The sequence below is a fragment of the Amblyomma americanum genome, chromosome 8 (assembly GCF_052857255.1).
Source record: "Amblyomma americanum isolate KBUSLIRL-KWMA chromosome 8, ASM5285725v1, whole genome shotgun sequence".
NCBI lineage: Eukaryota > Metazoa > Arthropoda > Arachnida > Ixodida > Ixodidae > Amblyomma > Amblyomma americanum.
Window position 1 is genome coordinate 78,322,940 of NC_135504.1, and position 23,087 is coordinate 78,346,026.

At 49.8% G+C, this 23,087-nt stretch overlaps 1 protein-coding gene across 2 annotated transcripts in view; it reads left to right on the forward strand.

The window, feature by feature from the left end:
• LOC144100470 (uncharacterized) overlaps positions 1 to 23,087 on the forward strand; it is a 59,002-nt gene that overhangs the window by 921 nt on the left and 34,994 nt on the right. For both annotated transcript variants that reach the window (XM_077633419.1, XM_077633420.1), the window contains exons 2-4: positions 1,046 to 1,155; positions 11,113 to 11,356; positions 13,123 to 13,357. In XM_077633419.1, coding sequence (XP_077489545.1) covers positions 1,046 to 1,155; positions 11,113 to 11,356; positions 13,123 to 13,357 — 589 coding nt within the window. The remainder of the gene's footprint in view (positions 1 to 1,045; positions 1,156 to 11,112; positions 11,357 to 13,122; positions 13,358 to 23,087) is intronic.

The following is a 23,087-nucleotide window of genomic DNA, read 5'->3' on the forward strand; positions in this document are numbered from 1 at the left end:
TTAATGTTTGGCCGCGACAGGTTGCTCGTGAAGAGCAACCCGTGTTGCACAAGCCCCAGTGGTGGCAGCACCTGCCAACGCTGTATGAATATAAACTAAAGAATGACTAGTTCCGCATATATAGGCCTCAGCCCATCAATGCTAAAGCCTTATACACGCGTAATATCCTTACGCTGGAGCTTAGGTGCCCCTCCAATTTTTCTTGAGGCTAAGTGAAAGACGATGCAATGCCGGTATAGCAGCAAGTATTTGTTCTGGTGGTCACGGTTCTTATTTCTCCGCCTTCCGGAAGTCAGGACCCATGACTCGATCGGCTCCACTGATGTGTTCCTTTGATGGGAAGCCAACGTCCTATCTTGACGTCAACTCAGAAATCACTCTCATGCATTTTTATGACTGTAACGAATTCTCCAGGCTCGCAAACAAGTCAGCTCAAAGTACATTTCTTATGCATATCTCATCGGCAGTTTATTGGTTTATGTCGGTCGTGCTGTACACACCATTGAAGCTGTCAAATGCATGTCGTCTATGTTTTCGGCATGTGCGGTTTAATGCTCAGAACACGCACACAGATTATAACAGCATGACTCCGGGGTAGAATGTTCTTGATTAATTTCCGCCACCGGGGGGTCGCACAGCCCACTGACATTTTTTCACTTCCCAATAATCGCAATGCGCCCGCGGCGCTCAGGCTTCAAACTTATGGCCTCAGGATTAGCAGCTATGTGTCAGTGGCAGTCTACGCGGCGAAAGTCACGGTTGCTTGTACGCAACCCTAAATGACGAATGCATGTCATGTTACTAGTGCCATTTTCCAGCAGTTGCGAAAGATGTTACTGCTGGAGAATTTACAAGTTGTTTGGAACTGCAGTGAGCTACAGATAGGCTTTTATGCGCTGTGACTAACCGACGAAGCGGCACTTTGGCTCACAGTATATGATCTTTAAACGACTCAATCGCCGCAAAATTACTCCTGCTTTTCTTCGTGCCGGCCTTTGCGGTTTTATTTTACAAAATAAAGTATTCCTTCTTTTCCAATGATTAGGTGGGGAGGTCTCAGACAGTGAGGACAGCGGAGGCTTGGGACAATCGGAGGGCGAGGACTCGAGCGTCCGATATGGACCCCCCAGGCAGACTGACGCCACCACTGCCGCCGTACGTACAAATACTGCCAAACAGGTATCGCTCGGCTCATTTTCAGCTCGACGCATCCGGGAACGAATTTTTATGTTTTGATCTGCGCGATAAAGGATTTCATGATTCCATAAAGTATGAGTGCTTATTGGTCGCTCTCCGCATCGCATCTATACGCTGAAGCTTTTATCTCCTACTAACCGTCGCATATATCTAAGTAACAAGCAAGCCGGCGCTTATTGTTATCCTTCTCGGGTTGAACAGCTCGTTTATGAGACAAACAGTTCTATCCCTACGGTACGATTTGCTAGCAGCTAGCAGACGCACTGGGTGCAAGAAAGCAAGGAACGCCATCAATAGGTTCAGATAGTTAAGTGCGAGTCGTTCATAGGGGAAAGTGTGTTACCGCTTCACTCGAGAGTGGCGGTTGGAGGTACTTTCTTGTTGCGTAGCGCACGTTCCCCTATTCTTAAATGGGGCTGCCGGTGCCAACTCAGGCTGAAGGCATATGGAGGGCTTCGAAGCCTGGTTTTTAACTGTTGCGGCAGGGTTTGGACTAGATAGCTAAACATTGTTAGCACGAGCATGCGCTTACGTGGGTCTACGCGCGCACTAGTTCCCTGTTTATCGTCGCCTGAAGAAAACAAAGCCCGGTTCTGGTACTAGCAACACGTGAACTCGCCTGTTGTCGTGCGAATGGCTAAAGCGCTTGGTAGGGCTCTGGTTCCGAATTTCTCGTAACTTTGGACGCGAAGTGTTCATATCGTCGGGAACGCCCCAGCGGCATGAAATTGCCTTGAAGAACAGTCCGCTTATGTCCGCAACAGTACTTAGGGTACCTGGCTCCGGGTTACAAAACAAGGATGCTAACACTTTCTGTCCGCTGGTACAAAGACCGAGAGCTCTGAAAATGTGTGGGTTTATGATCGAAACGGTATCAATACAACCTTGCAAAATAATTGGCCGAATGTGTGGGAAGAAGGGAGATTTATTTACCAGCGGCAAAGAGCCTACAGAGAGCAAAATTGCCTTTATTGCCCCTTGAAATATGTCTTCTTTCTTACTAGGATTCTGTCGCCCTACAGTTGTCGAGTGAGGCGATCGGACTTTAAAAAATATGTCGGTTAAGGCAGATACACAAAAGGTTCACACCAATCCCCGGCAGACAACCATGTCTACGTTCGTTTTCCTTTTTCGGCTTGCGTTATTAAGTCACCTATACTACAGCATAGGATGTTAAGCGAGTGAGCTGCTCGTATCTTATGCAAGAGCTTCCCAAAAATCTTAAAAGTTGAAGAAAAATTCTTCGTGTTCCAGGGTTGGGTGCCCAGTAAACTCCTGTCTAGGGTGTCTGTTTTCGAAACGCAGCAGGTTTAACCATTCGTCAGGGCTACCGGGAAGCAGAAAGCAGGCACGTCACTGCTGAGGCTGCTAGACCAATCAGATGAACCTGTAAAATCGACCCAGAGAGATACTGCATTAGTACCGCGCATTTAAATTTGGACGCATGTGAGAATGTGGACAGAGCGAGCTTGTATTGCCACCGTATGACCGTATTGACGAGTATGGCGGTTACTCCTCCGAAGACGAAGATGCGTGATGGTGATGAATAAATACAGATGAAGACGAAGTTCGCGCACTGTGCTTACACTTTCTCCCCCATAGACGAAAGCGACCGGCCTGGGCGCACGTTAGAGCGAAGTAGGGCGACGGGCGAAGGGCTTTAAGTGCGACACGTGAGAAATCTCTACACCGCGACAACGTACGCCATTGACAGGATGGGAAGGGTCTACGCGATAGTTCACGGGGGACGTCTGTTCGATTAAAGCGTACGGACGAATAAAGCGGCTGAGGAATTTTTCGCACAAGCCGGGGGTGCGCACTGGAGTTCACAGCAGCACTTCATTAGCAGGGAAGAAACACACGGCACGGTGCTTGAAGTCATAGGTGCTTTTCCGGGAGGCTTGGCAGGCGACATTGTTCAGGCGGGCAACGGTGCGGCAGTAGGCAAGACGGGAAGTAAATTCGTCATAGGAGGGGCCGGAAGAGGTTACGGGGGCAGAGATGAAAGACACTTCGAGAGTGAAGGTAGGGGGGAGGGGCGACCATAGACAAGAAAAAAACGGAGAGAAGCTGGTTGTTCGTTGCACGGCAGTATTGTAGGCATATGTGACAAATGGGAGCATGACGTCCCAGTTGGTGCGGTCTGGGTGGATATACGTGGACAGCATATCTGACGGGGTGGATGAAAACGTTCCGTGAGCCCATTGGTCTGGGGGTGATAGGCTGAAGTTGTTTTATGGAAGGTTATGGAAGCGTGAAGAACTTCGGCACGGACGCTGGAGAGGAATGACTTGCCGCGGTCACTGATAAGGACACGTGGCGCTCCATGGCGCAGAAGTATGGCGTTGAGGAAGAAATGGTCGATCTCGGAGGCAGAGCCTGAAGGAACGGGGGCCGTTACGGCGTACCTGGTTAAGTGGTCGATGGCTGTGACGGTCAAATGGTTGCCCGATGATGTTAGTGATAAGGGACCGTAGAGGTCAATACCAACGACTTCGAAGCGTGAGAATGGACAGGAAAGAGGCTGTAGAAGGACGCAGGAGGAGACGTGGCGCGTTTGCGGCGTTGGCAAGGGATTCAAGATGCAATATATTCGCCGACAGAGGTTGAAAGGTCAGGCCAAAAGAAACGGTGCTTGATACTGTCATACGTTTTGTCGAATCCTAAGTGGCCGGCCATGGGGTTGTCATGAAGCGCCTGCAAAATTTCACGACGAAGAGAACGGGGAATGGCAGGAACCCAGGCGTAACCCAGGGGGCTATGATTGGGCCAAAAAACGGTGCCATCGACCAGCTCCAAACAGTGAAATTGGCGACGGAGGCGGGCAGTTGGAGGCCGCATAGCACCACAAAGGCAGTAAGGGTCGCCCCACTGTGCTGAGGCGAGATCGCCGAGAGCGGGAGCGGGCATCAGATCAATGGCTGCGGCTGTCAAGGCTTGGGTAGCCATTGAATTAGCAGTTGGGAGCGAAGAAGCATCACTAGGGGAGCACGGACGGTGTGTCGAGGCGAGGGGTCAACGAGAGAGCGCATCGGCGTCTTTGTGTTTTCTTCCTAATTTGTAGGTGACTGTTAAATCATACTCTTGGAGGCGGAGAATCCAGCGGCCGAGGCGCCCGGACAAGTTCTTCTGTGACGACAACCAGCACAGCACGTGATGGTCGGTGACGATGGCGAACTGGCGGCCGTGCAAATAGGGGCGAAATTTCTGAACGGCCCAGACAGCGGCAAGACACTCTTGGTCAGTGACCGTGTAGTTCTGTCCGCTGCAGTCAGGGTACGACTGGCGCAAGCAATCACGCGCTCGGTCGAAGAGTGCTGGCGCTGCAAAAGAACGGCACCAATGCCGTGACCACTGGCGTCAGTGTGTAAAATCGCCGAGGCGTTGTCATAAAAATCGGCCAGTATCGGATCAGATGTGAGAGCCTGCTTTAGAGTCGTAAAGGCGGCCTTGCAGGTTTCAGACCAAACGAAGGGCGTGCTGGCGCCGAGAACCTCATGCAAAGCGGCAGCGATGAAGGCCAAACTTCGGATGAAGCGACGAAAGTATGAGGCCAGTCCTATAAAACTGCGCAGGTCCTTAATCCGTGGTGGGTAGGAGAAAAGCAGAACTGCAGCAAATTTATCAGGATCAGGTTTTAAGCCTTTTCGACTAACGACGTGGCCGAAAACTTTGATAGAAGTTGAAGCAAAGCAACATTTCTTTGTGTTTAACTGAAGTCGGGCCGCGGAAAGAGCAGTTAGAAGTTCATCGAGGCGAGCAAGGTGCTCACAAAAAGTCGAGGAGAAAATTACGATGCCGTCTAGGTAGCAAAGACAAGTTTTCCATTTAAGCCCGCGGAGTACAGTGTCAACCATGCGTTCCAACGTGGCCGGAGAATTGCACAAGCCGAACGCCTTAACGTCAAATTCATATAAGCCAACTGGTGTGGCCAAAGTTCTCTTCTCTGTCATCTTCATGCATGAGGATTTGCCAGTAGCCGTATCTTAGGTCGAGACTAGAAAAAACTGAGCACTTTAGAGACAGTCGAGGGCGTCGTCAGTCCGAGGAAGTGGATAAACATCCTTCCGAGTGACCTTATTGAGTGATCTTCCGAGTGAGGGCGCGATAGTCGATACAAAAGTGTACTGAACCATCCTTTTTCTGTACAAGCACAACTGGTGAGGACCAAAGACTTTAAGAAGGGCGTATGATGTGGAGCTTGGGGATGTAGGTTACATTATCTTGAATAATTCTGCGCTCACTAGAAGACGTGCGGCGGCGAATGATGCGCGGACCGTCAGTGTGGATGTGATGCGTAGCCGCCGAGGTTTGGCACAAAATATTTGACTGGGTATCAAAAGAAGCGACATGGTTGTTCAAGACTGCAAGCAATTCTGCTTTTCGAGCAAGCGTGAGATCGTTGTTGATAGTAGCGTAGCGGAAATGGGTGCAAAAAAAGAAGCATGGGACGAAAATGGCGGTGCTTGATGGGGGCGAGGAAAGAACGTTGACAGGTTCAGCGGTAGACACAGAAACGACCTTAGTGCCTGCGCGCAGTAGAATAGGCTCCGACGTAGTAGTGAACGCAGTCAGAAAGGCAGTCCCATTGACGAAGCGAGGAAGGGATGCGACGAGAAGAATGCCCCTGGAGAAAGCAAGGGGGCGGGGGGTGGCGAAAACACCCCCAGCGTTTATGTGAGCAGAAGCAACAGAGGTGACATGTTCGGAACCGGGATAAAATACATGGTCTGCGGTGTTTATCAAGTGATGAGAAGGCACTCCAGGAGCGTCAGAAGGGTCGGATTCAGCAACTTTCATAGTTAGCGGGCAACATGTAATGACAGCTTGCGCAGCGTGGAGGAAATCCCAGCCGAGGATGCGGAGGTGAGCACAGGAGGGAAGTACAGTGAACTTGATGGGGTGCAGGATGCCGTTGATAGCGACGCGTGTTGTACACAGACCGGAAAGATGCATTTATTCTTCATTAGCAGCGCGGAGAGAAGGACCGCAGGAAGGAGTGCGCACTTTGCGAAGATGAGGACACAAAGCAGAACTGATGACAGAAACAGCGGCGCCGGTATCAATTAATGCTTCTACGATACTGCCCTCAACATCAACGGTTAACATGTTCGACGGTGGCGAAGGAGGAACTGAAGGGTGGTCGGGTGGTGCAGCTTTACCTCCGGAAAGCGCACAATCTAGTTTCCCGTGTGATCACCGAGGGTCTGAGAGGCTGGACGTAGAGGCAATGAGGAGCGGCGGAACGGTGACGGGGAGCGGCGCGCGACGACCGGACGTTCGACGAGCGGTCGGGAGAAGGCGACGGAGAGGAGAAGCGGGGAGGATCGTAGGAGAGAAACGTTGGCCGGTAAGGATACGATGAGTACGTGTCGTCGTGATGAGGAGCATTAGAGAGTTATAGCATATCGCTACCGTGTTTACGTTACCGTTTACCGGGTTACCGGACGCCGGATTTTCCGGTTAGCGCGGCGCACGCCAGAAGACGTTTTAGCGTACCGTCTCTCCCGTAACAAGTTACCGTAAGGCTAAAACGAGTGATGATGATGGCAGATGCCCAGCTCTTAATGATAAAAAAAACGAACGCATTGCAATCATTTCCATGAAGTGAAATGCTACACTTTAATAATCTTTCTCTGCATATAAAAACGTACCGGCTACACTTCAGCTAACAGCCGACTAAGCGGCTTTTCAAATGTGCCCGTGAAGTTAGGCACCTTTGCCTACCCTGGCCAGTAGACAATTTCACTACGTAGACCTCAGTAATCTTGCATGCACAGCGCACGTTGCATTGCGAGCGCTGTAAAAAAGCACAAGTATGACACCTGTTCGCCGTGCCGCAACGTCGCTTCTTTATGTGTTTGAATGTGAACAATGTGGCGCCATCTAGTGGCAGTAAGTTAAAGCGCGCCAACACCAGGCCGGAAAAACATTTTTATTTTCTGAAATTACTGATGAATATACCAAGAAAATAACCAGTCTTTTTTTTCCGACGAAAAAAATCATGAAAATATTGAATAATGTTAAATCGGGCACGAAACTGATGAGCTGCAGTGTACTCGTTGCTATTTGGATATGTACACGACATATAGACAGGCTTAACTCCTCAAACATCGGCAAATAATCTCAAAAACATGGCCTAGTTGTTACTCAAACCTCAACATATGAGTGAGAGTTTGCAAATTAAAAGCGAATGCCATCATGTATAGCGAGAAATGGCGCCGAAGAACGCGGCGGCGGTGGTGTATTTGTTCCGAAGCGGCCGTGAAGGGCGCCGCCATTTTTGTTTACAAGCGAACGCTAACTCTCCGCAACGCTAGAAGGGATTCCGGAAAGTGTTTGCGGACCGGTAAGTGGCGGCGCATGCGCAGACGTCGCTTGCCGGGCCCGGTAAACGGTAACGTAAACATGGTAACGATATGCTATAGCTCTCTATTAGCTGCAAAAGTAGAACGGTAACCATACGATGAGTAGGGTTCGTCTTTGCGGAAGTGACCAAACTGGTTACGCTCGTCGCATTGACGCCTACGACAAACACGGGCAACGTGTGCACGAATTCCACAGTAGTAGCAGATAGGGCGAGGTGGAGGCGGGCGCCAAACCGGTGGATACATATCGGGCCGCTGGGATAAGGAGGCGACAGTCTGCTGGACGGGCGGCGAATGTGAAGGATAGACGGGAGCAGCAGGAGACGCATCAACCTGGGCATATGTGGGCACACAAAGAGGTACAGATGGATCGGGTGCCGCGGGGCGAGTGACTGAAGCGAGCTCGCCCTTGATGAGATCGCGCAATGGCGAAGGTCGGAGCTGATGAATGTTGGTGCTGATGGGATTCCACCGGCGGTAAGGTGGAACGGCGGGGGTCCCAGGTGTCTTGAAAGCGGATCGATTGGAGGTCGTCAAGACGGTGACATGTGCTGCGGATATCGTGGACCAAGGTAAGATTCTGGCTAGCAAGCGTGTCAGAAGGAAAAGAGCCGATTCCTTTATCAATGTGGCGGACCCTATCGTACTCAGATATTGCACTGTTAACACGTCGACACAGGCCTAATACATCATCAAGGTAAGACGTGCAGAATTCGCCGGGCAGCTGGACACGTGCATCTAACTTTTTTTTGGAGATGACCGGGCTTGCATCAGCATTCCGAAAATTTGGCAAAGCTGCGAGGTAAAGTGTGTCCAATTCGGAATAGCATCCTTGTGATTTATGGACCAAGTCTTTGCCACGGCGGTTAAACAGAATGAGACGTTGATGACCTTCATGGCAGAGTCCCAACGATTGTAGGCACTTGGTTGTACTGTTAGAGCCACTCTTCGACGTCATTACCACGAAGACCCGCAAATGTTGGAGGCTCGCGCTGAAGGGTGGGGACGGTCCATGTCGGGTGTCCAGGTGACGAAGGGGCAGCGGGTGCGTTGAAGTCAGGACTGCTGGCGAAGGGATCAGCATGAAGGGGAAGCACACCGGTTTAGGCACCGGCAAGGCCAGCGGAAGCGTCACTGCGATGTTGGTCTACTGTTTTCATCACGGGAGATGGTCCGACCAGGGGACGACCAGAACGTAGCTGCAGTGTTGCGGCGGAGAGGACGCAGGATTGAGAGCAGCCTCCACTGCTTGTGAGACTGTGGATGGAGCGAGCTTTTATTGACACTCGCAAGTATGGCGGCCAGTCTCCCGAAGAAGAAGTTGCGTGATGACGATGAATATTTACAGGTGAAGACGAAGGTCGCGCACTGTGCTTACAGGCGCTACATATATTGTGTGGTTCTCTTGAGATTTTTTCGTAGCGCTACTCACTCACTTCATGATAAATTCCTGACAAGACACGGGCCTCCTTAGCGTTATATTGTGCTTGTTCACATTCTTTCTTGGATGTTCTTGGGTGCGTGCGGCCTTCTAGGGCCGCTCTGTAGGTAGATATAAGCCTACACCGTACATTACCAAGCTTTGAGACCAACTACGTTTATAGCTTGCAGTTCAGGAACGCGCCTACAGGCAGTGACTCCGTCATCTAAGCTAAACGAGCCTGTCAGCAAATGGCATGTGCAGATCAAATTTATTAACAACCGGAAATGGGAACGAAACTAGCTTAATTGCCTCAAGGGAAGACACACGTAAGAGAGGGTAGCAGAGTCAGGAGAGTGGGTGAGGCTAAGAAGGTAGCTGAGATTAGGGGACCACAGCTGGCACAGGACAAGGCCGATCGGTGGTCAATGGGAGAGATCCTTGTCTTACTGTCGACATATTTAGGCTGCTGCTACTGCTGATGATTGCGAGAACGGTAAAGAAGCTCTAGACTATTCAAGTAAACGGATATGGACGGTGTGGCAATACGCCCTATTATATTCTTTGTAACTGTGAACAGTATAAGAATTCCGAGAAGTACATAGCATTTAGGTCTACGAAACTAGTCTCAAGTCTCTAGTAAGCTCCTTGGTAGGTTCCGCGTGGACCTATAAAGTGGGGGACGCAAGCCGTCGTCTCTGTCAATTTCCCCTTAGTATATACAGGGCAGGTACATTCTTTGATACAAGCACAGTGTGCCAGAAAAGGGAACGCCTTAAGGTGCTTGAAAACATTTGGACAAGAGGAACTGTTTTCGTCTGTTCAATGTGTTCATCCCTGGCAGGGTTTAAATTGGGCCTTCGCTCCGAGGAGTAAGGCCCTGTGAGAGGGAGGAGGTCATGATTTGGGAATTGTGTTAGAAAAGGGAGCTTGAACCTTGTCCAGGCAATATGGCTGCTAAAGAGGATTAATCGGTTGGCCTGCAAAACTATGGAAATAGGCCAACTGATCAGAAAGTAATCAGAGGGTATGAGCATTAGAGAGAGTGAGTATGAGCTTGAAAGGCTGTGTGTCCAGCTGTTACGGGTGGTTTAGTATGTCTGGCTGCCTTGACCTGAAAACTAGAATAAAGCGATTTAGCAGGCTTGCGGAATGAGCTATCAGGCGACAAAAAAAGAAGTTGCTCGAAAAAAGAAAAAGCGTGCGCAAGCTTCGGCCAACTTCCTCCTGCCCCATCACGCAGTTTCAGTTCCATCATCCTATTCCTTCATTTTTTTCACCCTGTGCCTGTTTAATCGCCGCTAAGGATAAGAACAATTAAACAGAAGAACACAACTCTTTTCCTCTGATTCTTGAACAGCGAAGTGAGGCTTCTGCTTTGTTCATTGCGCTCAAATTTCTGATTCAAAGATAATTTTCCTTACCTCTCGTGTCTTGAGCTGCTGTCCTAGTGACCGCCGCAGTGATCAACTAAACTCCTACGTCGTTGAAAACGATCAGTCGCTGGACACAGCAGCAATGATGATGGATGGGCAGCGGCTAAATATAGTATCGTCTTGCTTGGTTTTACGTAAATATAAAAGAGAATATATGAATTATACAACAGACTGCCAGAAAACGTCTCATTTCCAAGTCGCAGGAAGAATGCCACTACACTGCAATGGCCAGAGAGATCGCCTTTGCTTGAAGGCAACCTGCAACCTCTGTTTAAGCCGGAACATATTTATACGACATTTAGTACAGATAAATATCTTCAAGTTGGTCTTCGTTGCAACACCTAGTAGATGCACAAAGCAGATCAAGTGGAGAGTGCGCGATTCGCGGCACCTAGTAATCAAATTTCTATGGCGGGGAAAAATTTTGGCATTTGCTTTTGACTGTTGGTATCATAGGTGGCAAATTTGGAGGTCAAGATTTCTGTTAGATCTCTTTGTAGCGTGTCATGATATGTTCAGCGAAGCTAGCAATATAAAGGTACATGTTGCCACTGCTTTTTAATTTTGGTTTCTAAGAGGCCTCCGGTTTCGCCAATGCGATCGACAGTAGTTCGACCAGCGGCTTCTGTCTGTCATGCGGTATCTAGAAATGGTAACTTCATCCGTCTCTTTGCCTACAATGTCTCCGCAGCCACGAACTGTGTCAACAGTCGTTTCAACAGGTGGACAAAATCCGCCGGTGACCACGACTTCTCCTATACTACCTTCTACAACCCTGTCACCTCCGCCTGTGACGAGTGCCTCTGCACCTACTATTTCCACAGTCAACACAACGCCGACTATAAGTTCCTCTTCGTCTAGTACCCCTCACACTCTGCCGACCACCACTCCCAGCCAGTCCACGCCGTCTACCGCAAGCCAGACCACTGCCACAGGTTAGGATGTATTGCACCTCACACTTCTGACCCTGCTAGGCCAGAGCTCCAGTAAGACTAGCAGGTGCCGCCTTTCTGGCCAGCATCATGATTATAAAAACCCTTCTGCGTATCCCGACATGTAGTCTTTTCACGCCATCTAGAGGCAGGTCTGCCTCGCGACATCAACTGAAATGAACCTTACAATTTAAAGTTTCATACTGTTTCAATTTATTTTCATTACATGTCATTACTTAAATACATCATTGAACTAAGACATAAGAGGTGGAGCAAAAATAAAAAAGTGGTTGGGTTTTAACGCACTTAAACCAAATAGACTAGAAGCATGTGTTTAGACTGGTTGCCTCATAGTTTTGTTTCCCTTTGTCGTCGGCACGTCTGGCGACGATATTAGACACAGGTTAAGTTCTGATCGAGGTTAAGCTGACCTGATCTGTTCGAGCCGCAGATGGAGCCTGATGTAGGAAAGCTATGCAATGCACAGCGCGAGAGTGTGTTGCAGCTTAAGGCTAAGCGTGATCGGCTGCGGCGGTAGCAGAGCTGTCGTGCAGTGGCCAGCGAAGCTTATCTATTCGCGCCACCGCGGTTTCGAAGCCCAGTCGGGGAAATAATTGTTTTATTTCTGCACGGGCTGTTGTTGTGTTAGATTTGGCCAAGATCACTTTTAAGGTCATTCTCCCATTGGCTACAGCTTGCGCGACGCCCCTCCGGAGTAACCCGAGCTTACCCGAATTACTTCGAAGCTTCACACATGATTCTGTGTAGGGACCGCTTTAATTAGTGCTTTCGCAATAAAATTATTTTTTATATGATGCACGGCGAAAATTCAACAGAAAGCAGAATGACAGGTAATGGCTGCGATGCTGGGTGGAAGGTTTTTTCAGTCCGTTGCTGTCCTTGGAAAGAATGCCGTCGAAAAGGTTGTCATACGGGATCGTGCTCGATAAGCTTGAAGGGAGCGTACGGTGGGGAAAGAAATGCATGAAGTCCGCAGATGTATAATTCCTAATGATGGGCCGAATAGAAAAACCTGTCATAAATACAGGAAGTAGGAATCCGACGGCGAAATGCAAGATGCTGCAGATCAGATTGGGACTTTATTGAAGGACTTTAATGAGAGCATTAGCGAAATGCAGTTGATGTGGATGCCACGTTGCAGGTGAATATTGTAATTTCGGTCGGACCTGCGTTGCCTCAGCTAGTAGCCTTGCATTGTGGGGGGCGTTATGGAGGTGACGCTTTAAAATACCTACCTACTTAATTGCAGATCAAATGATGTTCGTCACATGCACATGCCATGCGAAATCAAGAGAGAGAAAAACACAAGCACAAATTTGTCGTCACTCAAAAATCATGCTTGGTTTGGTTTTGCATTGAAACATACTAGCAGTCTTGAAAAAGCATTGATGGATTGCATAAATTAGCAGTTTGTTCAGCATCGAAGGCAACCGGACGCTTTGATTTGTAATGGCATTTCCCTTTTTTAGTAAACGATCGCAAACTAAACGGTTTCTCCGTCACCCTGTCAGAATATTTCTTCATGCAAATGTTTTCCTATGCGGGCAGCTTAGAGCACGGTGTCATCCTCAATTGAGAGAGGTGCTGATCAGGGAGGAAGGTTGCTTTAGTCAGAGAAACTAAGGAAAGTTTCACTACCGATCTCAACGAATTAAAGGGTTCTAGCGATTATAAAACCGTCGTCGAAAAAAAAAACGGTCCCGCAGTAATATATAATTTTTTCGCATGTTTTTCTCTTCCTAATGAAGACCCCACCAGCTACCTGAACAAGCCACCAACAAACTCTTCGCTAATCTGCACCGTGACGTGCAGCAGGCCCATTGCAGTGCCCAACGACGGCGTGTGCGACTTCATGCTGTTTGACTCCCTCTACTTGTGCGGTGGCGAAGTGGCAGCACAGTCGCTGCCGAAGAGCCTGCAAAGCTTCGTGGCACTGGCGGCGGCAAGCAGAAACACGCAGTACGGCTGTTCTGTCGACGCCCTGTAAGACTACGCTCACTGTTACCTCGATCTCTCTCAAGCGCCTAACAGCCACCGAGACACACAGCGCCATGCGCAGGCACAAGTGTCACGTCAGTGCTGCTCTCAAGAGTTTGTTACGACCAATCTCGCATTCCCTGGTTAGCACAGACTCCTTTCATGCATGTCATCTACCGAATGTTGCGAAGTGCATCAATACAGGAAGAACACATACTGCACGCAGGAGGCATACTCAGTATAGGTTAGGTGTCTGCGGCCACACGTGAGATAGGAAACACTTCCGAACGTACAAGAAAGGAGTGGGGTAGCAACTCGATGCGCAATAATTAGTCTGCGGTTGGGATCCCCATTAACCTAACCTAGGTAATACCTGGGTAATACGTAACCAATCTCGTGCCGCGAAAGATCATTTCACCTCACTACTCTGATAAAAGCACCATACAGTGGTGAAATCTTGATTATATTCACCAACACTCGTTTCCCGCTGTACGGCATCTCGTCTTTATTTCGTACGTTACCTCACACCTTTTCGCCGGCAGATGAAATGATTCGTCTCACACCATATTTCCAGGCATAACCGCTCTTCGCCCAGTCTGTGCCCTTGACGAAAAAAATTAAGCAGTCGTTTTATAGAAGTCCCTCTCAACTAGGATGGCCTTCCAACCGAAATGCCTGCAGTCGAAAATTTACGCGCAAACATCTTACAAAATACAGCTCCGGGTTGTTTCTTTACGCCATGAAAACCAAAACTGCATTGGTTACATGTAAAGTATGCCCGCTCATGGATATCATGATGTATGTGTTCCAATCTTTATGATGGGACACATCGCGATGTTGCAATCACTTTTATATCTCCGTCGCACCTGTGTATTGCTGTCAGAATGATATCTTGGCATATGCAGTCTCATTATCAAACTTGGATAGCAACTACTGAGTTCATGAATAAAATAAGAGCCAGCTTCGCTACTCTGTGTTCAGTGATGTAAGTTGGCACAAATATGCCATAACGGTGGAAGATATGTCCTCCCGCCTGTACTTCTTCCTTTTTAAAATCGAGAGCTAAATCGTGCGAGAGATAACTGTATAGTTCCAGATAAAAAGCATCCTTCGTATCCGCTAGCTCTGTTGCCACAAATGAATATTGAGTCCACGTGTGACGGGTGTCTTAAAACAGTTACGCGGCTACTGAGAAATAAAACAATGACAAACATGTAGAAATTCTTAAAATATCAAAAATACTAAACACATTCTTCCGCCAGACTGCTTTAGAGTTTGTAGAGTTACAGCGCCTAAACTAAGGACTGCATAATCTTAGACATATAAAAATTGCTATCCGGTCTCAAGGAGTGGGTAAGGAGAGTATCAGTCCCAAGCGCAGCGCAAACCCTTTCTTGAAACCCTACCACCATGACCCGCATTACTGGAGACGATTAAATGTAAAAAGATAATGGGCATTTTTAAAATGCGATAGCCTTAGAATGTACGTTCGCATTCAAATCCGCCGTCCAAGAACTCGAAATTCGCTGATTTAAGGTGTTTGGATTATTTTTATGCGATTTAACGTCGCAAAGCAACTCAGGCCACCTGGGACGCCGTAGAGGAGGGCTCCGGATAATTTCGATTATTTAGGGTGCACTGACATCGCACAGTAGAAGGGCACGAAATGCGACCGCCACGGCCGGGATCGAAACCACGTAATTCCTGTTAGCAGCCGAGTAACATAGCGCGCCACCGTCGCGACATCTTGAGATGTATTTACAACCTGCCCTGATAGGTTTAAAGAGGCCATGTGAATATAAAGCGTTATCACAACCTGGCACCCCTGGCACTTTGCAACCTGGCCACTGGTTTTGACCAACCTGCCAAATATGGCTGGTGGAAGCTAGTGATTGGTCGAGAGAGGTCACGTGACCGTAACGTCATCACCTGCAATCCGAGTTGTGAGGAACCTATACTACGTTTCATGCATCAGATGCAACGCTATCAAAGCTGGCGGTCTTGTTTGCGGTGAATACATACAAGATCAAAAAGAAGTGCGTTCCCTGCGGTGAGTGAAAAACAGCAAATGTTTCATTGCAGGTTCATTGCATTTGTAAGGTGTGGTTTGTTTGCAGAAGCTTCGCAATAGTATCAGGGCTAACAACAGTCCGAGATCAGCCAGTCCAGCCAGGTGCGTGCACTAGGCGATGGCCATGCGGCTCGCGCGTACGCCTGTGGTATTCCTTACAAAGACCCCCGGGGGAGAAGAGCCATCCTGTCAGCGTTGTCATTGCATAGGGCTTGAGCGCTGTATATGTACAATCTCACAGTTGCGGCGTCGGAGATCGGGAGATGGCGTGAGTGTCTCAACAATATAGTTGACAGGAGATGTTCGATTCAAGATGCGATAGGGGCCTTGATTCTTAGCGAGCAGTTTCCGGGAGAGGCCTGGAGTGCGGGGAGGTAGCCACAGCGTGACAATAGAGCCGGCCGGGTAATGCTGGGCAGTTTGATCTTCATCGTGGCCCGTTTTTTCGAAGGACTTGGTAGCGGTCATGAGCGACCGGGCTATCAGGCGGCAATCTTCGACGTTCCTGATGGCTTCAGAAACAGTGGCGCACTCACTTGTGTCAGAGATGGGGGAGAACAGTGTCGATAGGAACAGAGGGATGTCGGCTGTAAAGATGGAAGAAAAGAGAAAACCCTGTTGTAGACTGCGCAGCAGTACTGCACTAGAACGTAATATAATGGACAATCGAGTCCCAGTTCGTTTAGTTCAAACCGACGTACGTAAAGCCAACATGTCAACCAGAGTGCGGTTAAAGCGCTCAGAGAGCCCGTTTGTCTGAGGGTCCCCATCGCCTCATCGTCTGCTTTTAAAGATTGTGTAACTGATCATCTTTAATGATACCAGGCGGGCCAGGCGGCCGGAAAGATCTTCCTATGAAGAAAGCCAGCACAGGGCGTGATGATCTGTAGCCACATCGAAATTATGGCCGTACATGTAAAGACGAAATTTTCCTAGGGCACACACAATGGCGAGGTCTCTTTTTCGGTCACAGAGTAGCTGGACTCAGCCTTGGTAAGAGTGCGGCAGGCATAGGCAACCACACATTCGTCGAATACACATTTGCGCTGGGCGAGCACAGCAAAGAGACTAACACCACTGGCGTCCGTGTTGACTTCAGTCACGGCCGCCGGGTAGAAATGGCGAGATAAGAAATGCCGCCAAGACACGGCGCAAGGTGTTGTAGGCGTCGTCGCAAGCGGGTGATCAAGCCAAAAATCGATATTTCTGCCTAGCAGCTGAGTCTAAGATTGAGAAATTGGCGCAAATTGTGAATAACACGCCTAAGGTAATGGCAGAGCCCTAGGAATCTATGGAGTTCCTTAGTGGTGGAAGTAACACTTGTTGCGGGGCTAGTTGCTGCATAGTTCTATGTACAAATGTTAGCGCAAAAATAAGAGACAATCACAAGAAAGGTGGACAAGACAAGACAGCGCGTTGTCTTGTCCACCTTTCTTGTGATTGTCTCTTATTTTTGCGCTAACATTTGTACATAGTGGTGGAAGGTATGGGAAACCCAGTGACGGCACGACGTTAGGTCCATTCAGAGAGCTCCGTGATGGTGTTCGGGGTTAGGCGCCGAAGTTGGCGGAATTTGTCCCAATCCACCACCTGTGTCCCTCGTCGTTTTGGCGAGGTAATGGAAGAGATATTGACCTCTGTGGAAATGATATAATGGTCGCTGTCAAAGGAGTGTGTCGTGTTGATCCATGGGCTGTCGCGAATGTGTTTGCTAATTGTGAGGTCTGGGCTGGTGTTGTGCTGATCACTGGAACCAATACGGGTGGGGATCGTGGTGTCATTCTAAAGGGAGAGGCCTTCGTCCTGAATGAATGACCACAGGGAGGTGCCTTTGCGACAGTTCTTGCGGTACCCCCAACTGATGTGATTGGCGTTAAAGTCGCCCACTACCAACAGGGAGTTGTTCGAACTGATCGAGAGCGTCTGGCGGAAAGCTGCAAGAAGAGGGGCAGGAGGACCTTTTGTGCGGCTATAGAGATTAAGGATGAAGAGGCTAAGTGACCTGCGTGTGGGAGGGAGAAGCTCCAGCAGGAGACCGTCTATGTCGTCTACCTCCAATAGGTGCTCTATCGCAGTGAGATTGCGATGTACGAGCGTGATGACCCTGGTCTGTGGCTGGGTAGAAGGTTCGTATGCGGTGTAGTTTCGGAGCTTGAATGACGTTAGTTTCCTGAAGCGCAATGACCGCGGGGGCATCGCGGCTAGAGAGGGTTTGTAAGTAAAGCTGCAGGTTATCTCGCTTTGAGCGAAAACCTCTGCAGTTCCACTGCCACACCTTAATGCGTTGGGGTGTCGCAGCCATGTTGGGCAATGACGGAGAGAGCGGAAGATGCAGGGGGTGGCGTATGACCTCTGGGGCGAGGCTCGTGAATCTTAGTTTGAAATTGCGCGACATTGGCCCCCAGATTGCTCTGGCTGGTTTCGAGCGCCGCCACGCGGTCAGAAATGTTCTTCATCAACGTTTGAGTTTCGGAGCGGAACGTGTTTAATGTCGCCATCATGCGTTTCTCAAAATCTTGCATGAAAGACGTCACCTGGTGTACAAGGTTGTCAGTGACTGGTTGGGAGGGAGAATTGGCGTCATCGGCGGACTTTCGTTTAGCGGGGAGCCCACGTGCCGGAGACGTGGCGCGCGAGGAGGAGGCGGAGAGGGAAGAGACGGAGGAGGAAAGGGGCACGTTTGGATGCGTCGGGGCTTTCACCACTGGGGGCAATGTCACTGGGGAGTGTTCACGCCTTAACAGGTTTTCAGTTGCTCTTTTAGAGCAGCAATTTCGCGACTCTGGGAGGACAATTGTGCTTTTAGCTCCGCCTTTTCCTTCTCGAGCGAGGAAGACTGCGGCCCCCAGCTCACCTGTTTCGAAGAGTCCTGGACCCTTTCGCCTGGAAGTGGTGGTAAGGACACGGAACGGCTGCGACTGCGACCAGTTCTTGGGCGGGAGGTGGAGCGTTGGCGGCTTCGCGACGCCCTGGGACTCTTGGCTGGCGAAGACGGTGGTGGACTCGCCGGGGGCATTGTCCGTAGACTAGAGACCGGCGTGGTGTTGCCGGAGCGTTCGAAGCGTACTTTACAAACAAAGTCACGGCACGACGTTTGGCGGGGTCAGGGTGTACAGCGCCTTTCGACACAGGTATCTAAGAAGTTCCTTAGTGGTGGATGGTTTGGGAAACGCAGTCACGGCACGACATTTGGCAAGGTTAGGGCGTACAGCGTTTTTCAACACAGGAATCAAAGTTGTTCCTTAGTGATGAAAGTTTTGGGAAACGCAGTCACGGCATGACGTTTGGCGGGGTCATGATGTACAGCGTTTTTCGACACAGGAATCTAAGGAGTTCCTTAGTGGTGGAAGGTTCGGGGAACGCAATCACGGCACGACGTTTTCCGAGGTCAGGGTATACAACTCTTGGGACACTGGAATCTAAGGAGTTCCTTAGTGGTTTAAGGTTTGGGAAACGCAGTCACTTCAAGAACTTTCGCGGGGTCAGGGTGTACAGCGCCTTTCGATACAGGAATATAAGTGGTTGCTTAGAGGTGAAGGTTTTGGGAAACGCAGTCAAGGTACGACGTTTGGAAGGGTAAGAGTGTACAGCGTCTTTCGACACAGAAATCTAAGGAGTGACTTTGTGATGGAAGGTTTGGGAAACGAAGTAACGGCACGACGTTTGGCGGGTTCAGGGTGCACACCGTCTTTCGACACAGGCTTCTAAGGAGTTACTTAGTGGTGGAAGGATTGGGAAACGCACTCACGGCACGACGTTTGGCGGGGTCAGGGTGTACAGCGTCTTTCAACACGTGAATCTAAGGGGTTCCTCAGTGGCGAAAGTTTTGGGAAACGCAGTCACGGCACGGCGTTTGGCGGGATCAGGGTGAGCAGCGTCTTTCGACACAGGAATCTAAGGAGTTCCTTAGTGGTGGGAGGTTTGGGAAACGCTGTCACGGCACGACGTTTGGCGGGTTCAGGGTGCACACCGTCTTTCGACACAGGCTTCTAAGGAGTTCCTTAATGGTGGAAGGTTTGGGAAATGCACTCACAGCACGACGTTTGGCGGGGTCAGGGTGTACAGCGTCTTTCGACACGGGAATCTAAGGGGTTCCTCAGTGGTGGAAGTTTTGAGAAACGCAGTCACGGCACGACGTTTGGCGGGATCATGGTGTGCAGCGTCTTTCGACACAGGAATCAAAGGAGTTCCTTATTGGTGGAAGCTCTCGGAAACGCACACAAGGCACGACGTTTGGCGGGGCCAGGGTGTACAGCGTCTTTCGATACGGGAATCTAAGTTGTTCCTTAGAGGTGAAAGTTTTGGGAAACGCAGTCATGGTACGACGTTTGGCGGGGTCAGGTTGTACCGCCTCTTTCGACACAGGAATCTAAGGAGTTCTTTAGTGGTGGAAGGTTTGGGAAAAAAAGTCACGGCACGACGTTTGGCGGGGTCAGGGTGTACAGAGCCTTTCGACATAGGTATCTAAAGAGTTCCTTACTGGTGGAAGGTTTCGGAAACTCAGTGACGGCACGACGTTAGGCGGGGTCAGGGTGTACCGCGTCTTTCGACAGAGGAATCTAACGAGTTCCTTAGTGGTGGATGGTTTGGGAAACGCAGTCACGGCACGACATTTGGCGAGGTTAGAGTGTACAGCGTTTTTCAACACATGAATCAAAGTTGTTCCTTAGTGATGAAAGTCTTAGGAAATGCAGTCACGGCACGACGTTTGGCGGGGTCAGGGTGTACAGCGTCTTTCGACACAGGAATCTAAGGAGTTCCTTAGTGGTGGAAGGTTTGGAAAAAGCAGTCACGACACGATGTTTGGCGGTGTCAGGGTGTACAGCTTCTTTCGACACAGGAATCTAAGGAGTTACTTAGTGGCGGAACGTTTGGGAAACGCAGTCACGGCACGACGTTTCGCGAGGTCAGGTTGTACCGCGTCTTTCGACACAGGATTCTAAGGAGTTCCTTAGTGGTGGAAGGTTTGGGAAACGTAGTCACGGCACGACGTTTGGCGGGGTCAGGGTGTACACCGTCTTTCGACACAGGAATTCTTCTTTCACTCCCTCCTTTATCCCTTCCCTTACGGCGCGGTTCAGGTGTCCAAAGATATAAGTGACAGATACTGCGCCATTTCCTTTCCCCAAAAAACCAATTATTATTATTATTATTAATCTAAGGAGTTCTTTAGTGGTGGGAGGTTTGGGAAACGCTGTCACGACACGACGTTTCGCGGGGTCAAGGGTGTGAAGCGTCTTTCGACTCAGGAATCTAATGAGTTCCTTAGCGGTGGAAGATTTGAGAAACGCACTCACGGCGCGACGTTTGGCGGGTCAGGGTGTACAGCGTCTTTCGACACAGGAATCTAAGGAGTTCCTTAGTGGCTGAAGGTTAGGGAAACGCAGTGACAGAACGACGTTTGGCGGGGTCAGGGTATAAAGCGTCTTTCGACTCAGGAATCTAAGGAGTTCCTTAGTGGTGAAAGGCTTTGGGAACGCAGTGACGTCACGACGTTTGGCGGAGCCAGGGTGTACAGCGTCTTTAAACATAGGAATCTAAGGAGTTCCTTAGTGGTGGAAGGTTTGGGAAACAAAGTCACGGCACGACGTTTGGCGGGGTCAGGGTGTACAGCATCTTTCGACACAGGAATCTAAGGAGTTCCATAGTGGGGAAAGGTTTGGGAAACGCAGCGACGGCACGACGTTTGGCGGGGTCAGCGTGTAGAGTGTCTTTGGACACAGGCATGTAAGGCGTTCCTTAGTAGTGGAAGGATTGGGAAATGCAGTCACGGCACGACGTTTCGCGGGGTCAAGGGTGTGAAGCGTCTTTCGACACAGGAATCTAAGGAGTTCCTTAGCGGTGGAAGATTTGAGAAACGCACTCAGGCGCGACGTTTGGCGGGTCAGGGTGTACAGCGTCTTTCGACACAGGAATCTAAGGAGTTCCTTAGTGGTTGAAGGTTAGGGAAACGCAGTGACAGAACGACGTTTGGCGGGGTCAGGGTATAAAGCGTCTTTCGACACAGGAATCCAAGGAGTTCCTTAGTGGTGAAAGGCTTTGGGAAACGCAGTCACGGCACGACTTTTGGCGGGGTCAGCGTGCACAGCGTCTTTCAACACACGAATCTAAGGAGTTCTTTAGTGTTTGAAGGTTTGGGAAACGCTGTGACGGCACGGCGTTTGCCAAGGTCAGGGTGTACAGCGTTTTTCGAAGCAGGAATCTTAGGATTTCTTTAGTAGTGGAAGGATAGGAAAACGCAGTCACGGCACGACGTTTGGCGGGGTCAGGGCGTACAGCATCTTTCGACACAGGAATCTAAGGAGTTCCGTAGTGGTGGAAGGTTTTCGAAACGCAGCCACGGCACGATATTTGGCAGGGTCAGGGTGTAGGAGTCTTTCGACACAGGAATCTAAGGAGTTCCTTAGTGGTGGAAGTTTTGGGAAACGCAATCACGGCACGACGTTTGGCGGGATCAAGGTGTACAGCGTCTTTCGACACTGGAATTTAATGAGTTCCTTAGTGGTGGAAGGTTCAGGGAACGCAGTCACGGCACGACGTTTTCCTGGATCAGGGTGTACAACTTCTTGGGACACTCGAATCATAGGAGTTCCTTAGTGTTTGAAGGTTTGGGAAACGCAGTCACTCCAAGAACTTTCGCGGGGTCAGGGTGTACAGCGCCTTTCGATACAGGAATCTAAGTGGTTGCTTAGAGGTGAAGGTTTTGGGAAACGCAGTCAAGGTACGACGTTTGGAAGGGTAAGAGTGTACAGCGTCTTTCGACACGGAAATCTAAGGAGTAACTTAGTGGTGGAAGGTTTGGGAAACGAAGTAACGGCACGACGTTTGGCGGGATCAGGGTGCACACCGTCTTTCGACACAGGCTTCTAAGGAGTTACTTAGTGGTGGAAGGATTGGGAAACGCACTCACGGCACGAAGTTTGGCGGGGTAAGGTGTACAGCGTCTTTCGACACGGGAATCTAAGGGGTTCGTCAGTGGCGGAAGTTTTGGGAAACGCAGTCACGGCACGGCGTTTGGCGGGATCAGGGTGAGCAGCGTCTTTCGACACAGGAATCTAAGGAGTTCCTTAGTGGTGGGAGGTTTGGGAAACGCTGTCACGGCACGACGTTTGGCGGGTTCAGGGTGCACACCGTCTTTCGACACAGGCTTCTAAGGAGTACCTTAATGGTGGAAGGTTTGGGAAATGCACTCACAGCACGACGTTTGGCGGGGTCAGGGTGTACAGCGTCTTTCGACACGGGAATCTAAGGGGTTCCTCAGTGGTGGAAGTTTTGGGAAACGCAGTCATGGCACGACGTTTGGCGGGATCATGGTGTGCAGCGTCTTTCGACACAGGAATCTAAGGAGTTCCTTATTGGTGGAAGCTCTCGGAAACGCACTCAAGGCACGACGTTTGGCGGGGCCAGGGTGTACAGCGTCTTTCGATACAGGAATCTAAGTTGTTCCTTAGAGGTGAAAGTTTTGGGAAACGCAGTCATGGTACGACGTTTGGCGGGGTCAGGTTGTACCGCCTCTTTCGACACAGGAATCTAAGGAGTTCTTTAGTGGTGGAAGGTTTGGGAAACGCAGTCACTGCAAGGCATTTGGCGGGGTCAGGGTGTACAGCGTCTTTCGACACAGGAATCTAAGGAGTTCCTTATTGGTGGAAGCTTTCGGAAACGCAG